General features: G+C 40.5%; 1 protein-coding gene across 3 annotated transcripts in view; it reads right to left on the minus strand.

The window, feature by feature from the left end:
- FTO (FTO, alpha-ketoglutarate dependent dioxygenase) overlaps positions 1-20,870 on the minus strand; it is a 424,120-nt gene that overhangs the window by 244,146 nt on the left and 159,104 nt on the right. For all 3 annotated transcript variants that reach the window (XM_027513571.1, XM_027513570.1, XM_027513572.1), the window contains 2 exons: positions 12,235-12,314; positions 2,917-3,060 (listed from right to left, as the gene is read on the minus strand). In XM_027513571.1, coding sequence (XP_027369372.1) covers positions 2,917-3,060; positions 12,235-12,314 — 224 coding nt within the window. The remainder of the gene's footprint in view (positions 1-2,916; positions 3,061-12,234; positions 12,315-20,870) is intronic.

A 20,870-nucleotide genomic window follows, 5' to 3' on the forward strand; every position in this document is an offset into this window, starting at 1 on the left:
GTGAAGAAAGTCACTCCTGGGTTTAGCTGAGCGTTAGAAGTGATTATTTCCCTAAAAGGCAGAATTTCTCTGCCTTTGGTTCTAGAGATTATGGCATATTTCACAAACTACGGAGCAGCTCATAAGATAATTAAATATCTTTTTAAAGATATTACATGACGTTGAAATAGAGACAGATGTAGAGAACAAATGTATGGACACGAAGCAGGGAAAGTAGGGAGAATAAATTGGGAAACAGTGACATTTACATACTAATATGTATAAAACAGATAACTAATAAGAACCTACTGTATAGCATGGGGGGAAAAAAGGAAGTGGCACAAAACATATAGGACATACATTAAGTTAAACACATTCCAATATACAGGAGGTACAGACCAATACTGCTTGATTCCACTTACATGAGAACAGGGAAATCCATGGAGTCAGAAAGTACACATAGATGCCAGGGGTCAGGGGTGTGGTGGGGCAGGGGGGCTGAGGACGGGGAATGGGGACTTAAGTGTTTAATGGGGATAGAGTTTAGTGTTTAATGGGGACAGAGTGTCAGTTTAGGAAAGCTAAAAATTTGGGAGACGGATGATGGTTAGAGTTGTACCACAAGGTGAACCATAGTGCTACTGAACCATACAGTTAAATATGTTTAAAACAGTATGTTTTATATTATGTGACTTGTATCACAGTAAAAAAAACATTGAAAGAAAATATTAATGGCTCTGTTTGAACTCTGTTCTCTGCTCAAAACCCGTTAGTGGTTCCCTATTACCTTCAAAGTAAAAAGGAAAGTCCTGGTCCTTACAGACACCTCCAATGACCAATACAACCTTCGGCTCCACGTCCCCTGGCACCTTCTCCATGACCGCATCTCCTGGAACTCTTAGCCCCACTCCCACCACTTACACGGGACTGTCCCTCAGCTAGTCCATGAACACCAGGCATTCTCCCACTGCACAGCCCACGCAGCGGTTTTTCTCTCTGCCTGAAACACTGTGACCTGGATGTCCACGTGGCTCCCTCCCTCACCTCCTTTAAGTCTCTGCTCAGAGGACATCTTACAGTGGGGATGCTCTCTGCTTATCTCAATCTCCTCTGCTTTAACTTTTTCCAACATATTATATAATGACCTGATGGAGGGTGTTTATTGCTTATCATCATCTCCCTGCACTAGAATGTCTATTTTATTTACCACTCTATCCAAAAGCACCCAGAAAGAGTGCTTTGTGCATGTTCAGTAATTATTTATTGAAAAGATGATTGAGAACATTTTTGTATTCCAAATTCTCCACCAATCGTTCTAACTACACCAAAGAAAAAGTCTTTGATTGATGATAATCTTCAATAATTCTCTACCACTTGGTAACCTTTTTTTTTTTTCTTAAAGGTATATTTACCCACCATAAAGGGATTCTCAGGTAGCTCAGTGGGTAAAGAATCCACCTGCAATGCAGGAGACACAAGAGATGTGGGTTCAATCCCTAAGTTGGGAGGATTCCCTGAAGGAGGGCACGGAAATCCACTCTAGGGTTCTTGCCTGGGAAATCCCATGGACAGAGGAGCCTGGTGGGCTACGGTCCATAGAGTTGCAAAGAGTCAGATACGCTGAAGCGACAGAGCACACACACACGCACCCACTACAAAATCCACCCATTTTCAGTGTAGAATTCAATGACTTTTAGAAAGTGTATGAAGTTCTGCACTAACCTCACTTCTTAACATGAAAAATGAAGACTGTAGGCCCAGAACCTTCTTTAGCCAAAAGCATCTGCTAGAATAACATAACATTGCTGTTTTCACAGGCTAGAGTTTTCTGGTTACTTTTTCTTTTGGCTGCTGATATTGGCTTTCCACTTAAAAGTGGTAATATAAAGCTTCCTTTTTAAAGATTTTTATTTACATAAAAAATGAGCTGATTCTTTAAAAAGTATTGAAAAGATAACAACAGATGCAGTCCAAAGATATAGCAAAAATTGACAGGGTATTCATGAAAAGAACAGTTTGTGAAACACTGACTTAGGGGACCCAGAACTGCTGGTCTCACAGACTTCAGAATTTTGTAAACAAAAGGCATGGCTCCTACGGTTCACCTGCTCTGAGGATTCTCCTTCAGTTTCCATCAGTCCTTGTTGGAAGTTTAGCCTTCATGGGCCTCTTGCATTTCTACATGCCTTGCCTTTTGTTTCAGACTCTCACTGCAAGGATGTGTGTATGGTTAATATCCTTGGAAAATATAATTTCTCTGCCCAGAATAAAGGGCAGGTTTGATAACAGACTTAGAGGAAAAAGATGTGCCTTGATTTGGAGCAAAGGACAGGCATGCCTGCCCATCACGAACAGGTTACTCCAGCCCGGGCTCCTCGCCTACTGTGCTGTGCTTAGTCGCTCATTTGTGTCCAACTCTTTTCAACTCCATGGACTGTAGCCTGCCAGGCACCTCTGTCCACGGGGATTCTCTAGGCAAGAATACTGGAGTGGGTTGCCATGCCCTCCTCCAGGGGATTTTCCCAAGCCGGGGATTGAACCCAATCCAGGTCTCCCAGATTGCAGGCAGATTCTTTACTATCTGAGGCACCAGAAAGCCCTTATCCCTTCTCCAGGGAATCTTCCTGAGTCAGGAATTGAACAGGGGTCTCCTGCATTGCAGGCAGATTCTTTACCAGCTAAGCTACCAGGGAAGTCCCCTCTCCTATTAATAGAATGTGAACCCTCCATGCACATGCTATCCGGCATATGCTATCTGGCTCACTGTGCACTGTGCAGACAAAGGCTGGCAGCACTGGCATGAAAATGCCGATGCTCTGGCTACTGCCTTGTAAGCAATGAACCATCCTTGGGCTCTTACACTTAGAGCAAACCGTGGCCGATTACTTTGTTAGCTACAAGTAGGACAGAATCACCACAGTTCTCAGAAGCCCTTACCTCGTTGTGGATTTCTTCTCCTTGTTTCAAAACCACTGACTCCAAGGATTTCAAAGAGATTTCACCGTTGTCTGCCTCCTCGCGGACATTCTGCAGGGCCACCTGGCAGCGCTGTAAGATGTACTCCAAGGTCCCTGTTGAGCACTGCAGAGACAACCAGCCACCGACACAGTAAGTGAACCCCACGTTGACCAAGCCTCCCTTCCTAGGATGTCTGTCCCCTTCCTGGGCACTTACCTGCTGCCCTCACAACTCAGCCTATGCTTCTTAACCCAAGACTGACTACAGCAGCCTTCTCCTCGGGCTCTGCGCTCCCACCCTGGCCTCCCCTGGGCCACTCATGTTGCTGTTTTCTTATTGCATAGGCTTCATATCTCCAGAGAGTAGGCTTCTGGAGGCTAACACCCTGTTTCCAAATGTATATACTCTACATATACCACAGCACCTAGAACTGACTCTTTTTGTTTGCTTTTGGCCCTATAGTGAGGCATGTGGGATCTTAGTCCCCTGACCAGGGACTGAAGCTGTGCCCCCTGCAGTGGAAGCATGGAGTCTTAACCACTGGACCTCCAGGAAAGTCCCTGAGTCTTAATTATATTTATATATATATATATACACACATACATATATATATATATATATGTATGTATATATAAAACAAAAACTTAATAAGCTCCTATTGGAAAGTGTTAGTCACTCAGTCGTGTCCGACTCTTTGCGACCCCATGGACTGTAGCCTACCAGGTTCCTCTGTCCATGGGATTTCCCAGGCAAAAATACTGGAGTGGGTTGCCAATCCCTTCTCCAGGGGACCTTCCTGACCCAGGGATCGAACCTGGGTCTACTGCAGGCAGATTCTTTACCATCTGAGCCACCAGGGGATAGGCCCTAAGTACATATTGGAGGAATAACTAATTAACCAAGAAGTCAAGGATGCTGACTTTATCTCAAGTGCCCTGCACCTAACAATGAGGGAAATAAAAAGGTAAACAGACAGTGGAACTGGTTCAAAAACAACCAAAATACAACAGCAACGGGGGAAAAATGAAGCTATAAACACAGAGCAAAGGATTCGTTTTCCTTTTCGGCAAGACAGTGTACACTAGGCAGCTGCAAGTCACTGGCAGAAGAGAATCCTCAAATCATGGAGAATCTGTGACTCCTGCCCTCAAGGCATGTTCAAAGGCCTCACCTAGTACCTGGGCATGAGCAAAGGAACAGGTAACGGGCCCATCCTTCTTTGATTTGTGGGAGCAAACAGAGGTCAAAGGGACGAACTCCTTTGAATGAGCATATGTCAGAAAAAAAAGAGGATGCAGGCAGAGTGTGCATCCGTTTGTTCTGATAATGACATGATTTCCTAGGATGATAAAAAGCAAGCTATAAATATCCTTTAGACCCAATGAGGGAAATGGCTCCCCAAAGTATTTTTATTTTATTATTTACAATTTAAACGAATCCCTTCGGAATAACCTTGAAAGCTAATCCCCTGGTACAAAAATTCTTTGCATGGTTACTGCCACTTTACACAATGTGACCTGGGCACGCCTGGGGGGAAAAAAAACAACAAAGTTTCTGTGCCAAAACCAGAAGCTTGACTAATAGGTATTTTAATATGACGATCCCAAAGTGCTGGGAATAGAAGGGCAGCAGCTCTAATGTGCTACAAAGAAAAAACAAAAACTAGAATTAAATTACCACTCGCCTTTGTCCCATGGGCAACTCTACAACATTTTTTTTTTCATGACATTCTGTCTATAAACATGTTCTGCCTGTACCTTTACTTTTCCAAGTATGGTGTAACCTCCATGAAAGGCAATTAATTAAAATGCCATCTTCTATAACAATTAAAAACAACACAGAACTTCCCATCAATAAGGGACCAGTTAAATGAACTCTGGTGAAGCCATACCTGCTGTCACCAAAAAAAAAAAAAAAAAGAGGGGGTAGGAATGTATATACATTTTCTGGGTGATTAGAAGTCATCTGATATAAAGAGGCGGAGAAGGCAATGGCAACCCACTCCAGTACTCTTGCCTGGAAAATCCCATGGACGGAGGAGCCTGGTGGGCTGCAGTCCATGAGGTTGCTAAGAGTCAGACACGGCTGAGCGAATTCACTTTCACTTTTCACTTTCATGCATTGGAGAAGGAAACGGCAACCCACTCCAGTGTTCTTGCCTGGAGAATCCCAGGGACGGGGGAGCCTGGTGGGCTGCCGACTATTGGGTCGCACAGGGTCGGACACGACTGAAGTGACTTAGCAGCAGCAGCAGCAGATATAAAGAGGAAGATGAACTCTAATCACCCAGAAGATGTATATATATTCCTAAGGAACCTATAATCAGGACTAGTTTTTTAGGTAACAGTTTAATTGAGATATATTAATAGCTCACATGTCATAAAATTTACCCACTTAAAGCACATAATTCAATGTTTTTCAGTTATTTTTAGAGCATTTTAATCACTCCAAAAAAGAATCCCTGTCCATTTCAGCAGTCACGCCGTCTCATTTCTACCAGCCTTCCTAGCCCTAGGCAAGCACTAATCTACTTTCTGGGTCTATAGATTTGACTACTCTGTATATTTCGTATAAAGGAAACCATACAATCTGCGTTCCTTTGTGACTGGCTTCTTTCACTCAGTCTCATTTTCAAGGTTCTCCTGTGTTGAACATGTGTCGGTATCCCGTTCCTGTTCACTGTCAAATATCATCATCAAATCATTCAGCCATAGAGATATGTCACCTGTTTATCCAATCATCAGAGGATGAACCTTTGGGCTCTCCACTCTTTGGCTATTATGAATTAAGCTACTATGAACATTCACATACACGTTTTCATTTCTCTTTCATTTCTCTCTTCCATACACCTAGGCATGGGAATTGCTGGACAATATGGTAATTCTGTATTCACCTTCTGAAGAAGTGCTAGACTGTTTTCCAAAATGGCTGCACCATTTCACATTCCATCCAGCAATGTATGAAGGCTTCAATTTCTGCATATCCTCAGCAACACTTGTTACTGTGATTCTGATTACAGCTGTTTTCTCATGTGTTTATGGGCCATCTGTATATCTCCTTTGGAGATATGTTTATTTAGATCCTTTACCTTTTTAAAAGACTGGATTCATGTCAAAGTATGGCAAAAGCCACCACAACATTATAAAGCAATTATCCTCCAATTAAAATTAATTAATTAAAAATTTTTTTTAATTTTAAAAAAGGTTGGATTATTTATCTTTTCAATCACTGACTTGTAAGAAGTTCTTTACATATTCTAAAAATGTGCACCTTGTGAGATACATGACATATATATATATATTTATAATATATTTACAAATATTTTCTCCCATTCTGTGGCTTCTGTTTTTTACTTTCTTGATGGTAACCTTTGAAGCATCACAGTTTTAACTTTGATAAAGTTCAAATCGTCTATTTTTTCTTTGATAGCTTATGCTTTTGGTATCATAGCTTTCAAAAAAATTTCCTACTCTAAGAATCGCATACAGATAAGTTATTATTTACCAAGGTTAACTAAAATAAAGCAAAACAATAAGTGCAGAATAGTGTGCAGGCTACTAGTTATGTAAGAAATTTTTTAAATTATCATTAAATACATATGTGTTTGCTTACATATTTATTAAATATCACTGAAAGGATAAAAAATATCTGATAATATTGGTTGCCTCTGGGGAAGAGGAGCTGGTTGGGGTGAGGAGAGACACATATCAACTGTACACACTTAGATACTTTTTGAGTTTTGAACCATTTGAGTAACTACCTATTCAAAATATAATTATACATAAAATTTAAATTTAGAAAAAAACAGATATTCTGTGTTGAATCCCCAGAACATTCTACACAACCAGAAAAAAAAAAACCTAAAATCAAATAAAGATTGAGAGTCATCTGCTGCTGCTGCTGCTGCTAAGTCGCTTCAGTCGTGTCCGACTCTGTGCAACCCCATAGACGGCAGCCCACCAGGCTCCCCCGTCCCTGGGATTCTCCAGGCAAGAACGCTGGAGTGGGTTGCCATTTCCTTCTCCAATGCATGAAAGTGAAAAGTGAAAGTGAAGTCGCTCAGTCATGTCCGACTCTTAGCAACCCCATGGACTACAGCCTACCAGGCTCCTCCATCCATGGGATTTTCCAGGCAAGAGTACTGGAGTGGGGTGCCATTGCCTTCTCTGTGCGAGTCATCAGATACAATCTAATCACATTTTTGCAACCAAAAACTGAATCAATTTCTTCTGAGTAACTAAAATGAATTTCAGAACATCATTTCCTTAAAACAATGTGCTTCCTACATATTGTGAATAGGCAGAAAATAGCAAATCATTTTGTCTGGCACAGAAAAGACGTCAAATTTTATACTTCATGAGGGAAAGGTCATGTGTAGAACAAGCAAGGCTATAAAGTTGCATGGATTTTCTCCATATATATTTAAGGAAACAGCAATGTTAACTATAGTGATGGGGGAAAAAATCTTTTCCCTCTTCTGTTACTGAAAACAATAAGATGAAATTAAAAGTTTTAAATAAGATAAAAACATAATCCTGCCACCTTACCCTATTTTATTTTTAGTGAGTGTGATTCTTCATCCACACACAGCTATAATCAATATATACTTAGCAATGTATATGCTGTTTTTCACTGTTTGTACATAAGTATTCCAAACTACCGTTTGCAATGCTGCTCAATGAGGTGATGATATTAACAATTTAATTAGTGAGTCACATAATATAAAAGCGTTAAGGTTTTATCCAACTTTTCACTACTATTAATCATGCCAGGCAAATAGGTTTTTATATATACTTCTTTTGAATTTTTTCCTAGGTTTGAGGTCAAAGATATTATTCAATAGCTTTACCATACCATAAAAATATTCATGGTGCTTTAGACATATCCTAATACAGCTTTCCAAAAAGTATGCCAATTAGAAAAACTAACAGAAGTGCATTAATGTACAGTTTCACTGTAACTTCACCAGCATTGAATATTATCATTTTTGACTTTTGGTAGAAGTAAAAAGTTAACCTTAAAATGATCATTTTTTTTAAAAGACTACATTTAACTTTAAGATAATTTTTGAAGCCTGTATATACAGGATCACGCAAAACAGAGTGAGTGAACTTTTTCTTAAAAAAGGCCAGATAGTAGATATTTTAGGCTTGCAGGTCATAAGGTCTGTGTTCAACTACTCAGCTCTGCCATTGTAGCTCCAAAGCAGCCATAAACAATACATAAGCATGGCTAGGTTCCAATAAAACTTTATTTACAAAAATAGCTGGCTGGCCCACAGACCATAGCGTGTATTGACTATGATCTACGATATAGAAAGCAAGATAGTCACATCTTTCACATTGTATGTATCTAATCAGTAAAATATCATGTTGCTGCTGCTGCTAAGTCACTTCAGTCGTGTCCAACTCTGTGCGACCCCACAACGGCAGCCCACCAGGCTCCCCCGTCCCTGGGATTCTCCAGGCAAGAACACTGGAGTGGGTTGCCATTTCCTTCTCCAATGCATGAAAGTGAAAAGTGAAAGTGAAGTCGCTCAGTGGTGTCCGACTCTAGCGACCCCCTGGACTGCAGCCTACCAGGCTTCTCCACCCATGGAATTTAAAATATCATAAGCTTCAACTAAAGTAGAGATAAAAGATGTAGGTTTGGGATTATGTTTTTCTCCTAAGGCATCACTGTATATCTCCATTTCTTTTTTTTCTTTTAATAAATAAATCAATGCTCAAAAATTTCCCTAAAAACTAGAAGACACAAATAAACATCTATAACTAAACAGAGAAAGCTAAACCTCAGGATATTTTTACAGCACTGCCACTTTAGTAAAGTTAGTCATCTAGGAAAAAAGGAATTAAGACCAGAGGTGTCCTTTAAAAACGCAGTCTGAAGGGCTCCTTTTGGGAACTTCTGACTATGTATTTATTGTAGGAGGTGGAGAAGGAAAGATGTCCTGATCTCTTACAAGTTTTAATCCCAAATTTCCATTTGTCTGCTGGACCTCTCCACTTGGCAGCTCTAACTCAAACTGTTTGAAAGTGAACTATATTCTTTCCCTAGTGTCTTAGAACTACCTGCTTACAGTAATGTCATTTCCAAATCACCCAGGCTTGCAACCTCAGAGTCACCCGAGAGCCTGGCACATGACAAGCATACAGTAAAGAGGTAGTTGGTCAGTGTGTTCATTCATTGGCTTGTTCATCCATTCATTCATTCGCCCACTCATTCACTCTTCCATTCCCTCCTCCACTGCATTCAGTTGCCAAGTCTGTCACTACATTTCCTACATTAGTCAAGGGAATTTCTTCTTTTCTCCTGTTGCCACTACTTTAGTTCAGACTAACAGGTTTAATTGATGTCTTTATCATTTTCATCTTCCAAAAGATATCTCCAATATGTCAATACTGCAATAAATAAATCATTGATAACCCCCATCTACCAACCAATTTTGGAGTAGGAAATGGCAACCCACTCCAGTATTCTTGCCTGGAGAAGCCAATGGACAGAGAAGCCTGGCAGGCTACAGTCCATGGGGTCTCAAGAGTCGGACACGACTGAGCGACTTTCAGTTCACCAACCAATTTAAGTTTGTGAAAGTGAAAGTGTTAGTTGCTCAGTCAAGTCCGACTCTTTGTGACCCCATTGACTGTGGCCTGCCAGGCTTCTCTGTCCGTGGAATTCTCCAGGCAATAATACTGGAGTGGGTTGCCATTCCCTTTTCCAGGGGATCTTCCTGACTCAGGAATTGAACCTGGGTCTCCTGCATTGCAGGCAGATTCATTACTGTCTGAGCCACCAGGAAATCCCCTAATCTAAGTTTCAGTTCAGTTCAGTTCAGTCGCTCAGTCGTGTCTGACTCTTTGCGAGCCCGTGAATTGCAGCACGCCAGGCCTCCCTGTCCATCACCAACTCCAAACACACCTAATATCCAAGATCTTTCACAATCTAGTCCCATTCAGGAATCAGCCTTTATCTGCTAATACTCCTTTTCTGGCAATCCTTGGATTCAGTCAAAGTTGAGCCATTCAATATTCCCCTTGTATCCTCATCCCAAACCAATCACAGTATTTGCACCTGAGTCCTCATCCCATTAGCTGACCTCAACTGTCCTAAAATTCCCTAATCCCTACACATTCAAGTCTTACACATCTACCTGTCAGGTCACTCATGAAGTCTTACTCTATTCTCTATTCTGTACTTACCTCCTCTTAGACGGGAAACATCTTAAAGATACCACACGTCAACTACTGCTATCCACAAGTGTCTAAAAGAATACCTTGAACACTGGAAAGTTCAACAGAAGTTTGCAGAATGGATGATAGAACTAAAATCACTTCCCTTCTTCTGAGTAGTAGCTTTCAGTCAATAGCAACTGTTTCAATTAAGATTTGTTGATGACATAAATTCTCTTGCTTTACCGTGTTCATTCCAGTGTATCAACGGAGACAGTATCACCTTCCACACAGAGTTTTGGTTGTTCCTGTCTCCCACTAGCTTTTCATCAGGATAATTGAAAAAGGCAGTAATAGTAATAGTAGTAGTAATAGCAGTAGCAACAGTACTAGTAGAGGTAGTAGCAATTTAATATATATGTATAGCAACTAACATTCTTTGCAGGCATACTCTATCAGCCACTGTTCTAAAACACTTACACGTATTAACTCATTTAATCCTCATAAGAACACTCTGAATTAGATATGATTGTTATCCTTATCAAATACATTTTCCCAAACTTCTTATTCATCATTTTACACTAGCCCTCTCAGCACAGCACTAATCACCTTGTCCACTCTTCCAGATTGAATTAGGAAAGATGCAGATATGTGTAAGTAGCCACACACTCAAAAGAATTCTTGGGAAAGTTCTGACTAGAAAGACAGATGTCTATACCATCTTGTATTATACAAAAATGAAATCTCTTTTGCACAACACAAAGCACATGTAAGATGCTCGATAACTGCTTGCTCACTTCTTTTTGCCTTCCTTCACTCCTCCCTTTCACCTTCCTTCCTCTTCCCTCCTTCCTTTTGCCCCTTGCCTCCTCCCTCCCTCCCTCCCTTCCTTCCTTTCTTCTTTTCTAATAGAACTTACTTTAGGTCTCTAAGATAAATTATTTGTGTTTTTATCTATTTAATATTTGCCTCTCAAACTGAAAAGCTAGTTCAGCAAAACTAGTGGGCATACCCGTCAAGCTAATGGCTCTCTCTCTCTCTCTCAAGCCTTTAGTGCTGCTGGACACAGAACAGGCCCTCGAATATTTAGATGAATGATTGAATGCAAGAAACAAGAAAGGGAGATAAGGAGAAAGCGGGGAGGAGGGAATGCTTGATGGGCTTGCTGGCATCTTGACTTAGACACACGCCATCTCAGCCACCGAGCAGTTTGACCAGTTTACCAGGAAAGCTGCTTAATTACCAGCAAACATGACATTGCCTTATAGACTCTATAGTATCAGGACTAGAAAGGTTGTGTGTTTGTGTTTCCCTAACACTTTATTTTATCCCTTCTGCCCAACTTTCTCACACTGGTCCCCCTGCAGTATGGTGAAAAGTCAAGCTATAAAAGCAAAGCACAGATAACAAGTTTGGATACGAGGTCAACTTGTAATCCTTTTCATGATCATTCTCCCTGCTCTCTACAACTCTTCCTAAGCAAGCACACACAACACCCCAGGATGACTACTAAGGGCTTCCCTCATCTCTTAACTTTCTATTCTGAACTAGTCTAATCAGCTGACTATCAGCCACTGCAAGTGGTGGCAGAATTCAGCAATCAAGCCTGGGTTAGGAACCTGACTGGGGAGTTCAGAAATTCCCTGGCACCACTCTAACTGTCTCTTTAATTTACATTCACATGCCCAGAAGCCTGACCCAAAGTTAATGGGAATGTAAATTCTCAACCCTCTGAGCCCAGTTACAACTAACACATGCACAAGCACACGGATCTACCCAGTTTCGTTCCAGTCACCACCTTGACCTTGACCTTGACCTTGACAGGTACCAACACTTTAGAAAATCTCCAACCAGCAACACCTGCCAAGGTCCCCTCTTGCAGGCACCTTTTCCAAGAAACACAACTCGAAGGAAGCAAAACAGACTTAGCCCAGGCTGTGAAGACACTTTTTACAACTGGATCCAACACAACTCAAAGCTCAAAAAGCAAGTAAACAGAGGCTAAAATCTAGTTAGATGGAAGCAATTTTCCTATCAAATAGTCTTCCAAAGTTCTATGATAAATTGCTCATGCAACCACTTCTGTCACATCCAATTAAGTTTGAGTCACATTTTTATTTACACTTACCTCTGCCACTCGGTGGGTGGAACTAAACCGAGGTGGTAAACCAGCCAAAACACAGTGTTGGTGGGTGGCATTGAGATCATCTGCAGGAAAAATACCAAAAATTAAAGGGAAAAAAGCATCCAACATGCCACTTATCAGTCACTAAATAGTATTTAAATTACAAAGTAAACAGTAAATCCATCATTCAAGAAGAATGACAAGAACCAAAAATATAACAATTACTTTGTATAATCTAAACAATTTTTTGCAAGTAGGATGACTTTATATAGAGAGATAAATAGATATAGATAGATAGATATATCAGAGAAGGCGATGGCACCCCACTCCAGTACTCTTGCCTGGAAAATCCCATGGATGGAGGAGCCTGGTAGGCTGTAGTCCATGGGGTCGCTAAATGTAGGACACGACTGACCGAGTTCACTTTCACTTTTCACTTTCATGCATTGGAGAAGGAATCCCAGGGACGGGGGAGCCTGGTGAGCTGCCGTCTATGGGATCACATAGAGTCAGATACGACTGAAGTGACTTAGCAGCAGTAGCAGCAGATATACATATATGTGTGCATATATATATATATATATATATATAGTCATATGGTATAAAACCATTGTGGTGTAAAGCCATCAAAAACCACGACACTTTCAATAGAGAAAGGGGATGTGATTAATAATTACTTTAGGACAACAGGCGTAAACCAGCACTGTACTTAGCCAACAGGCTATATGGTCACCCTACTTACCTGTAGTCTTATGATACCCACTCACCACTATTTATGGGTTGAACTTCTCTTTTTCATTATACATCTAATTCTACTCATGCTTTATGAATAAGCCAAAATTCTTTTGTATTCTTTGGAATTGAACATCTTTCATCTGAAAATCTGCCTCCTGCCCTCCCCAATCAAAGTATCAATTTTGCCCTAACAATTTTCCAGGCAGCAAACCAACCAACTCAGCACGTTGCAATGCTTTGGCTCTCAGAACAGAATTCAAGCCTACAGATTCATGACCCAAGAATGGAGTAGGTGGTGAATTCATCAGCTAAAGAATATGCCTGAAACCACATGCAATTGGAGAAAATTCAATGGCCAAGTTCTTGTGTATTCTATGAAATGATGCCACATGTGAGGCAAAAATCTGTATCACCTCTGCTTAGAGCATTGCTTCTATTCCTCTGTTAATAAGAAGAGAACCAGACTGTCCCTGGCAACACATGACTTCCTACATAAGCGACAAAGACTTCTTAGGAAGATACCAAGAAAGACAATGATTTAAATTAGGAGGCAAAGACCAACTACATGTCAGCAAAAACAACCTATAAAATTTCCTCTAAACCTAAGAGAGGAAACACAAAATGACAATTGCAGGACATTTGTTCATGGATCTTAGGGAGTAGTCATGACAAGGATGGGCTTCCCAGGTGGCAAAGAATTCATCAACCAACGCAGGAGACACAGGCAATACAGGTTCAATCCCTGGGTGGGGAAGATCCTCTGGAGAAGGAAATGGCAACCCACTCAGTATTCTTGCCTGGAAAACCCCATGGACACAGGAGCCTGGCGGGCTACAGTCCATGGGGTTGCAAAGAGTCAGACACAACTAAGTGATGAGCACTGAGAATGATGACAAGGTTGACCTTCTTGCCTTATACAACTATAAAACACAGGAAGACAGAGCATGACATAACCCCAAATACAAGAGAAATTAAATAGGTGAGCCCTACAATTGCCTGGCTTTCCAGCTGGAAACAGTTTCAGAGCCACAGAGTAGGGAGGGAGAAGTCAGAATTCTGAGTGTTCAGCTTTCCTTCCTGCTGAGTTGTGAAGACAAAGAGTAGGAAGACCAGGGAGCAGAGATCTGTAAGGCAGAATACTGCAATAGAAGAACTTGCGCAGGGAGAGATCAAGGAGACATCTGCAGAAGGGTTCCTTCCAGTCTTTGACTCCACACTAAACTGTGCATATGTGAATGAAAACTTGCTCCAAGCAGGAAAAGAAGCTCCAGAAAGCTGTAGGAAAAGAAGCTCCAGAAACCTCAGGCTCACATTAGGCCAAGAACACCGTGTTCTCAGCGGCCAGAATGGCTCCTACTATCTGAGACAATAATAGATAGAGTCTTTGTGTTCGTGTCCTCAGTCGCTCAGTCATGACCAACTCTTCACGACCCCATGGACTGTAGCCCGCCAGGCTCCTCTGTCCATGGGATTCTCCAGGCAAGAATACTAGAGCAGGCTGCCACTTCCTCCTCCAGGGGATCTTTCCGACCCAGGGAACTAACCGGTGTCTCTTGCATCTTCTGTATTTGCAGGTGGATTCTTCACCACTGCACTGCCTGGCAAGGCCCAGATAAGAGTCTTTACAAAAGCATAATCTTAGTAGTAAGGTTAAACAAGTCCTATATGAAAGGCTGCCCAAGATCCACCTAAAAGCTTAAAAGCAAGCCTCAAAAGAATCCAACTTATTCCAAATAATTTAATTACTCACTAGAGCAAAGTCCAACACTACTTAAAAGAGTATAACAAAATCAGACACCAATAAATAAAATTGGCCATAACCAGCATTCACCCAAAAAGTAACACAGAGAAATAACAGATATATGATACAATAGATAACTAATGAGAACCTACCATACAGCATAAGGAATTCTACTCAATGCTTTGTGGTGACCTAAATGGGAAAGGAATATATATATATAACTGATAAACTGATTCACTTTGCTGTACAGTAGAAACTAACATACTGTAAAGCAATTATCCTCCAATTTAAAAAATTAAAATTAAATTAAAAAAAATTTTTTTAAGTGTGGCTTACGGCCTGAAGACGACTGGATGACCCTTCTCTCTTCAATTTGCCCTCTGAGGATTTCAGTTAAGGACACACCTGAGAATTTCTAGTTGATCTGAACTATTTTGTCTGAAGGGGGATTCAAAGCCGAACAAAAACAAAAAGCAGGGGTTGCAGGAGTTTCCCCAGGCCAGATGCCCATAAAGGACTGAAACAATTTCTAAGAAATATACAGATGCCATTCTCACCTATCCAAATAAAAGCCTCATTACTCCCCGGCTATTAACAGTGGGCTCTAAAGATATCACAAGGAGGGAGAAAATCATCTTAACAGACAGATTTCTTAAGAGCTTTTGTTCCGCTGACGGGCAGCTCAAAGGCACTTAAGAAGGAAGACCAAGTGGCAAACACAACATTAGAAGTAACAGTCCGGGGTGTGTGCCTTTCTTTAAATCCTTGGCAACTCTCTAATCAAACGACTCTTTTGAAATTGCTCCCAAATGTCTCTAGTCCTTTATGACTTTTAGAAAGAACCCTGTATTTTCACTGTGGGACTTCTAATTTGTCTCAAACTCTAAATCTATGAACGTGGCTCAAACCTCATGGATTGTACATCTCAAAGGATGTACTAAAGATGCCCCCAGCTTTAAAGACTAATCCTAATAATTTTTAGAAAGAAAACATTAAAGAATGCCTATTTGCCAGAGTTATCTCAGAAAACAGCTAAAAAAACTGACTATACTCAGGAGCAATTAGAGTTTGTAGAATTTATTCAACAAAACAAATGGAAAAAGAGCTCTCACTCTTTGCAGGCTAAATGCTGCTTGCTCTATCAGTGGAAGGAGAGAACGCTGGACATTCACTGTAGCATGAAATCTCATCTCATATAAGAGACCACAGATGCAAAGGCATAATTCACGCTAGGGTGATCAGTTCATGCCCAGTACTTTCCTGGCTTTAATACAAAGTCCCGAATCCTGAGATCCTCTCCCCTACCCAGACAAACTGGGACAGCTGGTCACCCTAAATGTAACCCAGCCCTTATTTTCTTGGTTTTGTTGTCCAGTGTTTCACCAGGGGCTACTGCGTCCCCAAATTTCTTAAAGTAACAATCAGGAGCTTTGCTAAAGGCACTCCAGAGCTAAATAAGCCCAATACTGAAATCCAATCTTCCCACTTTCACACAATCACTGAAGCTTTTCATTCTTACTCACCTGTCCATTCTCATCCCTCAATCTTAATATTTATGACCTTATTTTTCCTAGATGTGGGGACATCCATGACTGAGGACATTTTCAGAATTTAATAGCCAATGGAAGGGGGGAAGGGAGTATTCCTGATGAGACGACAGTACAGACCCAGACCTCTACCTACCCCATTCCTAGATTCTCAATGAGACCATCAAAGAAATATCAAAAAAATGAAGACTCCTTTCAGTGCTCAATATCAGAGAAAGGTGCTCAATATGCCAGAAATTACAAGCAACTCTGCTGGATACAGTATAAGAGGAATGAGATTAAAGAAAGGTAGCACTGTACTATAAATCAATTATACTTCAATTAGGAAAAAATACCAGGACTTCCCTGGCAGGCCAGTGGTTCAGATCTCCCCATCCAAGGCAGGGGGTAAGGGTTCGATCCCCAGTCCAAAAGCTGCCCGTGTTTGCTCATACCGTGAGCATCCATACCACCCAAAGACAAGAACAAGTTATTCAGTGCGCTCCAGTTCATCAAGTCTCTCATCTGACCCTGCAAAGGTGCATTTTCTGCCTTCAGGTGAAGTATTTAGCCAGGAATCTGTACTAAGTTTTCATAGAACCAGTCTTAACACCAAGTTGCCTCTTAGCTGGTGCTAGTCTTCTTTCTATAAGGAAAAACAGGCAAGGAAAAAATTACTAAACTCGGGCAAAATTACTATAGTTCTAAGGAAAGGAACCAGTTTGACAGAAACTGCCTCTTCTGAAAAAGTGTTACTCAAATGGTCAGAAAAAATTTTCATAAAAGTCTCAATTTTTCAAGAAGCCACTTGACTCAAGAAGGCACTGCACCTGTAATAATGGGGCAAAGTAATCATGAAGATGGAACAGCATGAGATCAGGAAAGGCTGCTTGGGGCTGATTTGTTTTTTTAGTAAGTCTGCCTTCATTTAAAACAATAAGAGCCTGACTACACAACAGAATGCATGCTGCAGAAAAACCAAATCACCCAAGTGAATGGGAACTCAAGAAATTCTCCCAGAACTCAGACAGAAAACAAAAATTAGTGACAGAAAAAGATAAGAGATGAGGGGCAGATTTAGCCAAAAGAGATAGAACAGAAATCTTAGAAAGCAGAAAATAGAACAATGAAAGAATAATCAAAGAAATAACAGAAGAATATTTTCCAAAGTTGTAAAAAGGCCTGAGTCTGTACTACAAAATGGCTAACCAAGTGCATAAACATTTTCCATTCAAAAATTAAATACAAAATACGAAAAATGTCCAAAGAAAAAGCACAACTTGCTATAATAGGATCAAAATGGAGATGATTTCAGGTATCTCCTTAACATCAAATATTAGAGGTCAAGGGAACAATATCTATAGAGCTTTAAGGTGGAAACCTCCTTACTCAAGATTCCGATAGCCATTAAAGGAGATATGAATACATGTAGGTACAGTAAGTCACACTCAAACAATGCAAAGACTCAGAAAACACACTACCACCATTTCCCTATCATTAGCCTTCATCAAACAGTTAGAACCTATACTTTAGCTGACAAGATGGCAATCAAAATAATTAAAACCACAATATAAAAAGACTAGCAGGGAACATACAAGTTGTTAAATAATTTTAATACGGCTATTTAATTCAATGCTAGTATAATTAATGAGCTTCCATGGTGGCTCAATGGTAAAGAATCTGCCTGCCAATGTAGGAGACCCCAGTTCAATCCCTGGGTCGGGAAGATTCCCTGGAGAAGGGAATGGCAACCCATTCAGGTATTCCTGCCTGGAAAACTCCATGGACAGAGGAGTCTGGTGGACTACAGTTCATGGGGTCACAAAGAGTTGGACATGACTTAGTGATGAAATAAGAACATAATTAATAATAAATGAAAGTAAGTACACTTCATCTAAAAAATTTTCTATATTAAAATTTATTTTAGGGACTTCCCTGGTAGGCCAGTGGTTAAGACCTTAGGCTTCCAATGCAAGGGGCATGGGTTTGATCCCTGGATCAGGAACTAAGATCCCATATGCTGTGCTGCTGCTGCTGCTGCTAAGTCGCTTCAGTCACGTCCGACTCTATGAGACCCCATAGACGGCAGCCCACCAGGCTCCCCCATCCCTGGGATCCTCCAGGCAAGAACACTGGAGTGGGTTGCCATTTCCTTCTCCAATGCATGAAAATGAAAAGTGAAAGTGAACTCGGTCAGTCGTGTCCTACATTTAGCGACCCCATGGACTGCAGCCTACCAGGCTCCTCCGTCCATGGGATTTTCCAGGCAAGAGTACTGCAGTGGGGTGCCATTGCCATCTCCAACATGCTGTGCAGCAGGGTCAAAAATTAAAAAAAAAAAAAAATTTTTTTTTTTTTTTAAGAATTGTTTAAAAAAATCTAAGTCAAAAATTTTAAAGAGTATGTTTGTTTTTTTTTAATGCCCAGTAAAAGAACAGAAGAGGTGAATAAAGTGAGCATCAAGATGCATGTCAATAATATGTCAACAGAAAAATGGGCAAAAGATGATCAGCTAATAAATAGTAATAGAAAGAAGAATACAAATGGCCATGAAAACACGGAAAGTGTTCAACATCATCAACAAGTAAGTGTACTTTAAAACGACAGCATGTTATTTTCACTCATTAAATTGGAGAAAACATTTTTAACTGTAATGCCTGGTGTTGCCTAGGGCGCAATAAGGTAGGTTGGTAAAAGGAACTGATAAACACATTTCATACACTGTAGGTAGGAAGGCAAACTGAGAACATTCTGAAGAACAGTCTAACCATGCAATATGTACAGTCTTTACCTATCAACACTCTCATCCTTACTCAGGTGGCTCACTTCTAGTAACTCTTCCTAGAGAAATAACTATAGGTGCAGATAAAGATTAGGTACAAAGATGTTCACCAGAGAGATATACTTGATACCAAGGCACTGGTAATAAATGGCATGACAAAAGTAGAGGACTCCTATTTAAGCCATTTTTTAAAATCACATTTTCGAGGAATATTTAATAAGGAAAAATATTCAAGATATATAAGCATTGGAGAAAAAAGACAAAAAATTATTGGGAAAAAAACAAGATATAACACATTATTGTTGTTGCTGTTGTTCAGCTGCTCAGTCGTGTCCGACTCTGTGACCCCATAGACTGTAGCACACCAGGCTTCCCTGTCCTTCACTGTCTCCTGGAGTTTGCTCAAACCCACGTCCATTGAGTTGGTAATACAATCCAACCATCTCATCCTCTGTTGTTCCCGTCTCCTCTTGCCTTCAATCGTTCCTAGCATCAGGATCTTTCCCAACGAGTCAGCTCTTCACATCAGGTGGCTAAAGTATTAGACCTTCAGCTTCAGCATCAGTCCTTCCAATGAATATTCAAGCTTGATTTCCTTTAGGATTGACTGGTTTGATCTCCTTGCAGTCCAAGGGACTCTCAAGTGTCTTTGCTAGCATCACAAATCGAAGGCATCAATTATTCAACACTCAGCCTTCTTTATGGTCCAACTCTCACAGCCATACATGACTACTGGAAAAACTTTAGCTTTGACAATGTTCACCTTTACCGGCAAAGTAATGTCTCTGCTTTTTAATACACTGTCTAGGTTTGTCATAGCTTTCCTTCCAAGGAGCAAGCGTCTTTTAATTTCATGGCTGCAGTCACCATCTGCAGTGATTTTGGAGCCCAAGAAAATAAAGAGTGTTGCTGTTTCCATTGTTTCCCATCTATTTGCCATGAAGTGATGGGACTGGATGCCATGATCTGTTTTTTGAGTGCTGAGTTTTAAGCCAGCTTTTTAACTCTCTTTCACCTTTATCAAGAAGCTCTTACGTTCCACTTTGCTCTCTGCCATTAGAGTGGTATCATCTGCATATCTGAGATTGTTGATATTTCTCCCAGCAATCTTGATTCCAGCTTGTGATTCATTCAGCCTGGCATTTCACATGATGTACTCTGCATATAAGTTAAATAAGGAAGGTGACAATATACAGGCTTGATGCACACCTTTCTCAATTTTGAACCAGTCTGGTGTTCCATGTCCGGTTCTAACTGTTGCTTCTTGACTTGCATACAGGATTCTCAGGAGACAGGTAAGGTGGCCTGGTATTCCCAAACATATCTAATATATTAATTTTCTAAACATCATATCTAATGATATTAATATCATATTAACATTATATCTAATACCATATAATCTGATATTAATTTTCCCATATTTGGGAAAACATATTTTCCCAGGTATAGGAAAAAAATGCAAGAAGGAATCACATCAAATAGTTATGAATGTTGCTAGCTCTGTGTGGTCACATTATGTGATGTATTTTTGTTATCCAATTTACACTTTCTTATAGTTTACAAATTCTTTACAGTGAGCATCAATTCTAATATTTCATTTTTAGCATCTCTGAATTTAGAGCACATCTTAAAATTGATTGTTTTTTGGGGAGTTGGTTTTTTCTTTTATTTATACATTTAAATTTGGCTGGGTGGGTCTTCATCGCTGCACACAGGCTTTCTCTAGTTGCAGTGCATGGGCTACTCATTGTGGTGGCTTCTCTTTTGCAGAGCACGGACTCTAGGGTGCAGATTTAAGTAGCTTCAGCTCACGGATTTAGTAGTTGTGGCTCACGGGCTCTAGAGCGCAGGCTTC

Source organism: Bos indicus x Bos taurus, chromosome 18 (assembly GCF_003369695.1).
Source record: "Bos indicus x Bos taurus breed Angus x Brahman F1 hybrid chromosome 18, Bos_hybrid_MaternalHap_v2.0, whole genome shotgun sequence".
NCBI classification, from domain to species: Eukaryota; Metazoa; Chordata; class Mammalia; order Artiodactyla; family Bovidae; genus Bos; species Bos indicus x Bos taurus.